The sequence below is a fragment of the Punica granatum genome, chromosome 1 (genome assembly GCF_007655135.1).
Source record: "Punica granatum isolate Tunisia-2019 chromosome 1, ASM765513v2, whole genome shotgun sequence".
In the NCBI taxonomy this organism is placed as follows: Eukaryota; Viridiplantae; Streptophyta; class Magnoliopsida; order Myrtales; family Lythraceae; genus Punica; species Punica granatum.
Genome location: NC_045127.1, coordinates 52,603,928 through 52,615,368, shown reverse-complemented (window position 1 = coordinate 52,615,368; position 11,441 = coordinate 52,603,928). Strand labels below are relative to the sequence as shown.

The following is an 11,441-nucleotide window of genomic DNA, read 5'->3' as shown; positions in this document are numbered from 1 at the left end:
TTGAGCATCGGCCCGTCGGATGGATTGAATACGATATGGACATAACAGAAAAGTACGAAACAGAAACTTAGGGTTGCATTTTGAAAAGATTGAAACTCTAAGGGCAAAAAACAAATCTCACCTGTTTTCACGGCGCGAGAACTTGGAGAACTAAACGGTGCCGTTTGGGTCTTCGCTACCCACCGAGAGGCGAGAGTCCTGAAAGTCTGTCGCTTCACGAGGGCGAGCTTCAGCTGTGAGCTTCCATGGCGAGCTTGATCTCCATAACCTTCTCCTTCCCTCTCGTGCCGTGGAAAACGCCTTCCAAAGTATGCCTTTTCTCTGCAGAACTCGGTTTCTTCGTTTGTCTATTGTGGTTGCTCTGCCTTCTCTAGCTGATGAACTGTAAGATGATAGATAGATTGATAGATAGATAGATATGTATAGAGGGAGAGAGAGATTGTTGGGTTTATGATCATGGAGGAAAAGCATGTATTTGTGGCGAATATGGGCAAGCTCAACTTTTAGCGACATTTCGTCGAACAACTCGACTGCACTCCAGACAGTTGCTAAACCAAAAGCAGAGATATCGATTAAACTTTTGCAGTTCTGAAATATGGTAATGAACAGCCAGTAGAGTTACAGCTGTTCGGCTTGTCGTCACGGACTAAATAAGATGATCATTTTCTCCATGCTGTAGATTATTCTGGTTACGCCCATTGCTGATACTTTGTCGGGCTCAAATGCAGGAAATGTGCCCAGGAGCTCCAAGTAGGGCTGGACTTGCCGTTGGTCGAGCTGGTGACACGAAAGGTACTGTCTGCGTCTTCGTTTGATTTTGTGCTACTTCATTTTGCGACCCCTGTGGATCATAATACAAGCATTTTGGCCTCTTTTGCTGCCCCCACGGCTTATTAGTTTTAGTTCAATTTAGGTGCTAGTCCTGCCCTAGGTTTATGAGTAAGCCATGAGAATCGGATGTTCTCGTAGTTCTGTTATTATTCTGATGAACTAATTGGTAAGATGTGAAGCTGCTTTACTGAGAGCTTCAGTTAATTCCCTCTCTTTAATCACAAATTTCGGTTGAGTTCAGTTGAGTTCAAGGTGGAGGCCCTGTTCACATTACATGTGGTTCAGTGTGCTTGAAATATTCATTTGGTTGATTTAATTATCAGATATCGATCTATTATAGATAGCATATGCGGCGCATCTTCTTTTATAGTTTTGTTCTTGGCCGGATGTGTGATGAGTTACTCTGCACGAATGAGTTAGTCAAGTGGATAAGACCACAACTGACGACACTTATTTAGGTTCGAGTCCTCGCGCCCCACATTTACTGCGAAATTGACCACGCCAAAATAGGATTTCTGGAAAGGCTTAAGCTTTACTTTTGAGGTAGTTGTTGAGCAGGGAGTCATTTTGTTTTTCGGCCATTGTCGAGGAGTCGCTTTACACCGGAGAGAAAAGAAGAGAAATGCGTTTCATTGCCAATATTAAGAGCTTGAGGCTGCAAGAACTCGTAAATCTATCTTAGCTAGCAGGAACGATGTACAAAACTGCGATTGTTAGATCAATCTAGAGAGCATGTTCCTCGTTGAAGCATACATGCATTAATTGCTCATTATGCTCATTGCATAAGGTTCTATTGTCCGTTGAGAAGAGATGGTAATGCTGTTAATATCTCCGATGGAACAATATCAACCATCTTAGTACTCTTTCTTTGCTTTGTTGATTCAATGTGGAGACTGATACTGTGAGTAAAAAATTGACTTTCTGCAGCACCCGGGCTTCCTGCACTTCGCGACTTAACCAGGGCAAGATTTTTCACAAATATTGGGTGCCATCAAGATCACATTGAAGCATATACGAGGAGTCGGAGCTTCTGCAGTTGCATGAATATGGAGTCGTGTTGTAGTTGTTTTGTATTGTCCGGTTACTGGGTGGGACCGGATCTTGATGACGGCTGGGGACTTGTTGAAGCTTTCGTTAATCGATTATAATGAGTTATTTCCCTGACGGAATCGTTCGATTAATTCATGGTTGATATGCTTCTTGTTTCTCACCTCCTCTCACTTGCCTGACGAGACATCATCTTCAAATCAAGAAGCCCATGAACTAAACATGTCTACAACCGAGAAACAAAATGAAGATAATTTCTATTAGTTCGTATTATCTCATACGTATTCAATTCTCAGGATTTTGCGACTGCAAAGCAATTTCCCGGTGAATGCTCGTAATTGGTAATAAAATGAACCTGATGTGCATCTCACTAAGACCACGTCTTCGTGGTATTGAAACTAATGTTTCTTATCTTTGTTCTATGCGTTTCGCTGTAATGCCGAGGGTTGCTTCAACTCGCATAGACAAACCATGGTAAATTCTTCTCAGTTCTCCCCTTTGCAGCTTTATTAGTTTCCCAGAAATTTGCCGCTTCACGAGGCGTGCTTCGAGATTCACCACTGCCGGATCGCAGGGTGACCCCTCGCCGTGGTCCATTCAGCATTGATGAAGCTCGATGCCGGGGTTTCCGTGGTCGGAGCTTGTGGAAACGAGGTCTTAGTAGTACACGAGAAATTCGTCAGTATATGGAGAGCTCCGTACAACTAGTTCTATTGTTCAGTGTCTGTCTACTGCCATTCTTGAACTTCGATTATAATTATCATATACTAATCCCTCCATTCTCTAGTTAATGATGAACGCTTCGTCCGGTATTATGGGCAAAATATATTTCCGGGAATGCTTCGTTCGGATTAACCGTATACCGTCGGTACTTTCCTCATCGAACATCGCTTCATATATCCCTTTTGTTTCGAAACAATGCCGAGAGAGGTAAAGATTAGTTGAGAAGTGGTCCCAGCAAAGCTGCTCATGAAACCCTAAAAGCTCTAATTCTGACAGGAGTCCCAATTTTTTAATCACAAGGGTTTCTTGCTTACAATCCATTTGCAAATATACACCCAATTATGAATAAGCATGCCTGAGATTTGATTGGATTTTCACGACAAATGATGTCTTGCGAAGCCCTAAAATCCGTGGTCCCTGGTTAAATGTTTAAGAAGGGAAACCCTAGAACCTATTACTTGTGCTATTCTTTAACTCCATGATTTGACCAAGGAGATCTGTACATATATACTCAAGCAGCACTCATTGCCCATAGGCTTGTCACGTGATATACTGATAATAGATTTCAATACTTACTGGATAAGCGTGATCAATTCTGGCTGTATCTATCAATAGCAGTTATGCTTTCCCAGATCTTCGAAACTGACATAATGGGACCATATAGTACATGAGAAGCCCTCAGCATCCCCATACTGATCAAGATTATTATTGTGGTCCGGGTGGCCTGGAACCGGAAAAACAGGAACGATGGATGTAACTTGTAAGGCAATTATTCACACAAGTAATTACTAATCCCTTGCCGCTGAGTGAAGGATGGATGCGTTTCTATACGTTGTTAACAATTTGGATACCCAAAACAAGAGGATCTATAACTGTGCACAATTGATTGACAGTTCTTTTGAATTATTTCATTCGGTTTTGATAATATCCGTTCGAAAGTAAATAAGGATCCTGGCCAAATATATAAAATCTGAAAAGAGTCAGTCGGTCGATCATAGTATTTCTGCAAGATCTCATGCTCGTAAATTATTTATCCACCCGGATTAAATAACAACCTTCCGAAGGTGTATGGAGAATTAGTAAGAAATGATAGATTTGAGAGTGCAATTAGTACACAGCAGGAATGAATCGATAATATGATGAAAATCAATTAAATTCTGACAGATTGGAAACAAATCATAAGATCTCCTTTTGCTGATAAAGTTTTATATTTCGTGTTAAGTTCTTAAGCATATTAATTTCTTGAAACTTGAAAGGTGCAGATTTACTTACTTGTATATTCCTGAAACTTGAAAGAGCTTCTGAACGATGACCGCTCTAATTTGACAGTAAGAAAGTACCATGTCCCGACTTAATATGGACGGCCCTTCAGGACTAGCAGGGGGAGAAAGAATGACGACATCTGAAGGGATAGGGAAATGGAAAAGGAAAGGAAACTGAAAACACGAAACCGGTTACCTTCCACAACTGTTTATACATACATGAGTCCTCAGCTCCCGCAGACGCGAACTTTAGGAAATGATCTAGCTCGTAAAGTACTAATTACAGGTGATCGGGTTCGTGGTTGAACTGCAGGGTGCCCTTGAGTTAGTAATTTGTTGTAGAGTTCAGATGACCATCCTGTCTTCTCACGACCAGTAATGATATCTCGGTCTTTCCTTCCCCGGCATTGTGCCGTAACCTTGAGTACAAATGGATGAATGGAAAGCTAGCCATCTATTGCACTTTATACGTTCTTCTCATTGATGATCCCAAACTCCAGAGTCGGAGGAGCATTACGATCCGTCTCCTCCTCTTGCTGATGGGAAGAATTGGAAGAAGTTTTTCCATTACTGCCCAGAAACAATTCCTCTGATGATCTTCTGATTGTTATCTGTCCATCATTACCAGTCTGAGGTCGATTTGCTGCCACTGAAGAAGATGAGGAAGATCTATCCTTATCGGCCTGCTCCCTATATCGTTGAAGATACCTCATCATCGCCCGCGCATAGTCGTCGAACCCTAGAGTGCTCAAAGCCCAGCAGATGTCGTCCCCGTTCACCGTCTTCCGGTTCTCCTTCTGGCACTTTTCCGACGCCTCCCCCGTCACGAAGCTTATGAACTCCGTTGCGCACTCCTGCACTGTCTGCTTCGCCTCCTTTGAGATCTTTGCGCTTGCTGGCAACATCTGCTTCATTATCCTACCGATGTTCGCTATTGGCAGCATCCGCTCCTGCTCATCCGCCATTCTTCTCCTGTTTCCTCGATGAACTGGTATCTGCGTCGAATTTATTATATATAGATAGAACGTCCGTCTCTATCTGACTATACAGAACTGTATATGTCATCTGAATAAATAAAGATGAGTATCGCATATATACGATTGGACGTGAATGCCGCATAACATGCTAGGCTTATGGATGTGGACGGATCCAAAATATGAGTGGAAGGTAAAAGATAGTGAGTTCATGTTTGTCCAATATGAGAAAATATGTCTTACGCTGAGAGAGTTTTACCCCTTCATTGGCCGACTCGACTCCACTGGATTAGTCGATGTCCAATTAGACTTCCGGATACCAAGGTTCACACCGAAAAGATTATAGCAAATGAATGAATAAATGCATACATAATATATACGTCACAATGTGAAATCTAATTGATTCTTACTCAACCGTAAGATATGACCATTCATGATTTTCTCTCGTCCGACATATATGCATATACTGCTTTAGTCTCTACTTTACTCAAATTGGGAAAGAATGAGTACTGATGTTGAATTAATTATTTAGGTCATTATTAATTACTCCATCGAAACCCTGGACTAGAGATAGCAATTACTTTAATGGATGACACGTGGTCCCCTCATTTTCCCAGCTCCAATGGCTTCACACACTTTCCCTCTTCGGCCATATAATTAGCATGTACTAATCCTATTGTTAAACCCTTAATTAACATATATTGAGGCTTTAAGTACAATTCTTTATTAACAATCCGAATTAGAAGTAGTGGCTGATATCTGGGCACGTCTCATCATCTGGGAAGCCACCAAACCCCAGACCAACATCTTACCTAAATGATCAATTAAATTAAGGAACTTAATTACCAATCAATTATCAATCTTAGTGTTTGATTGCATCTCACATACTCAGGTGTCAAACAGGGTTTTGTCACTTAATGTGGCGGCAAAGAATCTCCTTTCATGTGACTTCTTTGTCGGAAGAGTTTGGTCGAATTCCGGTAAATATATATATATACAGTAATTAACAATAATAGTTGTTTTTCGATTTTAAAAATCGGTAGTAGAAGCCATTCAAGTAAGTCAAATTCAGCATACTATAATTCTAGCAAATGGTTGTGAATCGACTGGCCCATGTCACTCTTTGTGCTACAAAAAGGGTGAAACTTGTCATTTACAAACAGGAACAGATCCAGAAGTTTAGTTCAATAAAAGAATTGTAAAATTATAAAATCGGAAGAAGAAATATGATATTTTAATGTAAAAAAGATGATAAATTCGATGAAATATGTTATGAGTTTTCTAGCTTTTTCCATCCTGTTTACAAAGACCTTATGGACTAATCATGCAATGATCTTGCACATGAGTGAAGTTTTTTCGATGGATTGCGTATGAGTGAAATTAATTATTGCTAAAACATAGGTTTATTGATATTTTTATTTAATTCGGTATCCATTCAAACTTAGAGGGTATCGAATCTGATTCAAATGGCGTAGAGAAAATAATAATTAATATGGCTTGTAACTTTCAGCCTAAGTCCACTGACTAAAGGTGAAAAGTACTTTAGTTAAAATTTAATTAACAAATAGAGAGTAAGGCTTCTAGACATTCTTTTAATTAAGGTATGGAGATTAATTAACTAATTAAGCATGCCTTATTCTCGAGATTCAGATAAAGCCTCACTTATTGGACCGTTTGGCATTTTCTCACTTTAATCACCAAACGTTGTATCAAAACTTCTCTATATACTATTTTTAATCTTCAGCATACTTTATGCATTGTAAAAATAAATCCTAGAGTTTTCATTATTATTTTCATCGCAAGCAATGATATACCTACTTTTATTAGGAAAATATGTGTACACTCATTTAAATGAATCTCTAGAACATATTAATTTTCGGAGCCTTCTTAAATTGGAGGCTCGCGTGTTTCAGCTCGTGGTTGTGTAGTAAAATTGCCCAAAGGGATATAATATATATATATATATATATGTATGCGAATGCCACAAATAAAAGCCTCTCATGAGTATAGGATACATAAACTATAATTAGAATTAATTAAGAAAAATAATAGGAATTAAGGATTGCCACTAATGGAAATGTACTGATGTTGGTCTTCTGAGCCCATCAAAAGCTCAGCAGATTTCATGGGCTTGAAGGGAGGCCCATAAAGAGCCCATCTCAGTTCATGGGCATGGGAGAAAACAGGCCCAGCCCCAATTTCGCTGGCTATTATCTGCTGTGCCGAGTCTTGAAGCTTCTGGAAGAATGCTTTTTGGCCGTCTTTCGCTTTCACGCTCTCCTCCCTTCCTTCCTACTATTAAACCTCGGCAGCACTTCCGCCGGCAGCACTTCCGCCTGCTCTGATTGATTGTCTGCTTCAGCTGTGTCTGAAATTCAATCGCATCTTCCTCGTACCGAGCTCCTGATTCTGCTTATTCTTCGCCGCCCTGCCCCGCTCGTGTTCCGGCGGCGCCTCCTCAGCATCGTAAGCTTCTGACCCGGTATTCTGCTGTAGAAATTGTCCTTACCCGTGTAATGAAATTCTCTCGAAAGCTTCCAAATTCGGAGAAATTTGGTTGCATTAGCATTGTGCTGAGATTGTGAATGAATTTCTCAGGAAATTGATTGAGTACCGATGGAATTTGGAATAATCTGTGTTAATTTTTATGCGAGACACTGAAATTTTCGAAGGCGATGAAGTTCGTTTGATTTTGTTGTAAAGCTGCTCGGTGCTCAGTGCTCAGTAGTGGATGACTGACCAAATTTTGATCTTTCAGGTGGGAGGGTGTTGGAGATAATTGTGTAAAGTAAGAATTAGTAAAGGTTATAAAACGATGTTCGGGGTGGTGTTTCCGAACCGAAGCTTCCCGATGGACATCTCGACGTTCGCGCAGATCGACACCTTGCACTGGATCCTCGATATGAACACCTTCGTCGGTAAGTCGACAGTGATGCTACTAACAACCTGAACCGGAGCGTGCCCTTGTGTATGTATGCATGTATGCCTGGCTTTACTTAGTTCGTGACATCGTGGAGTATTAACATTTTGCAGGCGAGGCATACGATCAAGTTCGGGAAGTCTGCATATTCCTCTTGAACAACTTCACTTTGCCGCCCGATAAGGCTCTCGCAGTCTACATCCAATCCCCTGGGTCGCCTTTCATGTTCTGCGGGGCCATCACATTGGCCCGGCCTTCAGCTGTTCTCTCCCTGCCCTGGCCTGAACCAGGAGGGCAGCTGCAGCTCACAGCGGCCGATTCTTCCCCGCCGTCGGCCAAGATCGGGGTCTCGGTCGAGGACTTGGCGTCTCTCCCTTCCCTTGATGTTGCGGCTGACCAGAAGATTGAGAGGTTGGCTATGAAGGTAGGGGAGAACCTGTTCAACTTCATGCAGTCGTTCTGCGGGGTCGATGGGAGCAAGCTCATCGTGCCCATGGATATACTGGACCGGTGGTTTAAGAAGTTCCAAGATCGGGCGAAGCGCGATCCCGAGTACTTGAAAGGATTCGCATTGTAGTCAGACTGTACCTTGATCTCCACGTCGAGCGAATGTACTTATCTTGTATTGGTTATTAAATGTACTTATCTTGTATTGGTTATTAAAGTTTTCGAAATTTTGTAGGGGTTGGAATGTCTGTGTGTTGATGTGCAAGTGAGCATAACTTAATCTGGTAATGCAGGATCGGGTCAATGCTATTCTTTGCTCTTAATTGATTTTCACATCAACAATTTAATTTACCTGCTTTCCATTGAACCTAACCCATGGAACGTAGGGGTATGGCGAAGACAGAGACAGGGAAGACGACTTTTTTCATGACCATTTCTTTTGATATCGAGAAAGTTATAAATAAGATTTTATTCATGATCATTTATTTTGATATTGAGAAAGTTATAAATTAAAGGGTAAATTGCACCCGTGGTTTAAAATGTTTTACAAATGATGGTATAAAAAGTTTTACAAATGATGGTACAAAAGGTTTTTTTTGCTACTTGATTATACAAAATATTTCAAAGTTGTTTCAGTATAGTACAAACCGTCATTTCGTCACTGACGCCGTTAAGTCGTTCTTTACAAGACTGTAAATTTTGCACAATCATGTAACTTACGTAAAACATTTTGTACTATTGAGTTACAATTTCAAAATATTTTGCACGATCATGTAACGTCCCACAAAAATCGATTTTGCACCATCAGCGTTGGCCTGACGGCGTTAATGGCGAGATGATGATTTGTACTATACAATTTTGAAACATTTTGTTCTATCAAGTAGCGAAAAAAAACTTTTTGTACCATATTGAAACTTTTATAAAACTTTTTGGATCACCAATGTAATTTACCATAAATTAAAACTGGGCATTCTTTCTATTATATATTAGGGTAATACTCGTGCTTCGTTGTGAGAAGATCAAAGAGTAGTTACCCCAAAATATAATTATGTTTTCGACATAATTCATATCATATAATAAATGCAATAAAGAAAAATTGAATTTCATAATCAGAGTAATCATCCCAAAAAATAAAAATATATATATAAATTGATTCAAATAAATTGACATTTATTTTCCTTGAATATATATAAATTCGAGTCTTGTGAATAGATAAATTCATGATTGTGAGATTTTTAATCTCTCAGTGGATTTTCAAATACTAGGAAACATATTGATTAAAAAATAAAAAAGAAAACATGATGTAGTACACAATGTTATGACTGCTTACTACATAATCATATGATAATTTAGGGGTTATATGCCATAAATAATACTAAGTCGAAGAAAATAAATGAAAATATAAATATAAATATGAGATAAAAAGCAAATTTAATGACCTATTATAATTTGCTCTTAGATTAAGTGATAATGTGATATTGATATGAGACATTTTTAAGTTAATACTACATTAGTAAAATTAACGTAATTATCCACGCCGGAGAGAGATTTATCCCTTAGTAGCCGACCCGACTCAATTGGATTAGTTGAAAAAATACTAACATGATCGATAATGATTTATTAAAAGTTATTTTGGATATCTAAATCTAAAATTAGACAAAGTCAAGAAATCATATTTTTTATTTCTTACATATTTTGTAACGATCAAATTCTACATGTTTACATCTATAATTATTTCTTTAAAACATACAAATTTTCTTTGGCCTGCAAATCGATTTGACGGCCTTTGAGCCTAGTTTGTTCAGACTTGCATGCCTCGTAGTTTTTTAATTTTCAAGTTGATCATGACAAATAAAATATTGTGACAAAAAAATGAAATCAATATAAAAATGAGAAAATTTGAAAAAATATAACATATCAGAATATATCTAAAGATTTACATAAAAAAGAACTTTGATCATTTTAATTAATTGATCCTATAGATTAAATTTATTTTAAAAAATGTGGGATAGAGAATTAAGACGAAAGTGGAGTGGACTAAGTTTCAATTCGTACTTATATTTGAAATAAGCAGAAAATTTTCCTTATTCCAATCACATCACAGACCTATGTAAAATAGAGAGTTTTCTCTTTTCAAATCGGCGGTGATTTAATGTGAAAAATAATATACATACATTAGCATTTAAAAAAAAAAGTGACAGAGACTTAATAATATAATATATGGTATCCTCGGAAATACATATCACTTTTCATTGTATCGATGGAGCATATTATAAAGCCATATAATTTTTTTTCTTTTTTTTATGGTAAGTAGGGTTCTATGATTCAAGAAGGATAAAAATGAAAAAAAATTTAAAAGTTTATTTAGAAATTTTGGAAAGAAAAGAACGTGGTGATGATTGAATGAGCAATTTTAACGTATTGTTGTTATTGTTATTGTTATATTTTATAGAAGAGATTATTAACCATCATAAAAAAAAATAAAAGAGTAAAATTTTATTAGTTTGACACTTGGCCACAATAGTCTATTTAAAGATAGAGTTGGAATTTGGTATATCTTTAGTCATGCCGGGAAGAACATGTCAGGAGCAAGATCCGATAGACCTTTTGATAAATGTTGATAATAAAAACATTTATATTTAATTCAACAGGATTTATCTAATTGTCAAACCATGCGATTTTTTCAGTAACAATTTAAGTTTGAGTTATCGTGAAATTATACAGTCGAAGACCTTCTATCGGATTACTTGCATGGGTGTATGTTCGGGCTTGAGAGCTTCGTTGGCACGCGTTAATTATTACTATTACTATTATTATTATTATTATTATTACTATAAACTAAAAGAGGTCCATATTAACTTCATAGGACGCTTGCCCTTCCTCATTTCCTTGGAAGAAAACAAAACTCTACGTGTTTTTTTATATATATATATATTTTCAAAAATTTCTATAAATTTATATAATCTTTCAATTTTATCCCTCTAAAGTTTGATTATTTATATTATATTTAATTATAATTCTCATACATTTTTCTCTTCCCCTTCCAAAGGCATCTTCTTGAAAATTAATTTCGAGAGAAAGCATTTCACTTTCATCCTTCTAATAATTTTTAATATGGTTGATTTCTCGTATGGTTTTCTCTGCCCCTTCCAAAGGCATCATATATATTCTAGGCAGATAAGATATATAAATATAAATATTATATATAAATATGAATCGTAATTATGATTATTGATT

General features: G+C 37.7%; 3 protein-coding genes across 3 annotated transcripts; 2 read left to right on the top strand and 1 right to left on the bottom strand.

The window, feature by feature from the left end:
• The first annotated feature begins 151 nt into the window (after nucleotides 1-151).
• Nucleotides 152-2,039, top strand: LOC116195981. The gene is made up of 3 exons (XM_031525463.1): nucleotides 152-308; nucleotides 729-792; nucleotides 1,759-2,039. The coding sequence occupies exons 1-3, from the start codon at nucleotides 246-248 to the stop codon at nucleotides 1,977-1,979; spliced, it is 348 nt and encodes a 115-aa protein (XP_031381323.1). The 5' UTR covers nucleotides 152-245; the 3' UTR covers nucleotides 1,980-2,039.
• Nucleotides 2,040-3,720: 1,681 nt separating this feature from the next.
• LOC116192419 (nuclear transcription factor Y subunit B-4-like) lies at nucleotides 3,721-4,878 on the bottom strand. Its single transcript, XM_031520968.1, has one exon. It carries the CDS (start codon nucleotides 4,826-4,828, stop codon nucleotides 4,328-4,330), a length of 501 nt encoding a protein of 166 aa, XP_031376828.1. The 5' UTR covers nucleotides 4,829-4,878; the 3' UTR covers nucleotides 3,721-4,327.
• Nucleotides 4,879-7,085: 2,207 nt separating this feature from the next.
• Nucleotides 7,086-8,527, top strand: LOC116189074 (protein OPI10 homolog). Its single transcript, XM_031518638.1, has 3 exons — nucleotides 7,086-7,303; nucleotides 7,596-7,755; nucleotides 7,871-8,527. The coding sequence occupies exons 2-3, from the start codon at nucleotides 7,653-7,655 to the stop codon at nucleotides 8,332-8,334; spliced, it is 567 nt and encodes a 188-aa protein (XP_031374498.1). The 5' UTR covers nucleotides 7,086-7,303; nucleotides 7,596-7,652; the 3' UTR covers nucleotides 8,335-8,527.
• Nucleotides 8,528-11,441: the final 2,914 nt, after the last annotated feature.

What these genes read in the sequence shown, in the direction of transcription:
- LOC116195981 (XM_031525463.1), top strand. Translation starts at nt 246, where the DNA reads ATGGCGAGCTTGATCTCCATAACCTTCTCCTTCCCTCTCGTGCCGTGG. An exon ending in CGTGGAAAACGCCTTCCAAA is followed by an intron (nt 309 to 728) that starts GTATGCCTTTTC and finishes GCTCAAATGCAG; the next exon opens with GAAATGTGCCCAGGAGCTCC. An exon ending in TCGAGCTGGTGACACGAAAG is followed by an intron (nt 793 to 1,758) that starts GTACTGTCTGCG and finishes GACTTTCTGCAG; the next exon opens with CACCCGGGCTTCCTGCACTT.
- LOC116192419 (XM_031520968.1), bottom strand. Translation starts at nt 4,828, where the DNA reads ATGGCGGATGAGCAGGAGCGGATGCTGCCAATAGCGAACATCGGTAGG.
- LOC116189074 (XM_031518638.1), top strand. Translation starts at nt 7,653, where the DNA reads ATGTTCGGGGTGGTGTTTCCGAACCGAAGCTTCCCGATGGACATCTCG. An exon ending in CGATATGAACACCTTCGTCG is followed by an intron (nt 7,756 to 7,870) that starts GTAAGTCGACAG and finishes AACATTTTGCAG; the next exon opens with GCGAGGCATACGATCAAGTT.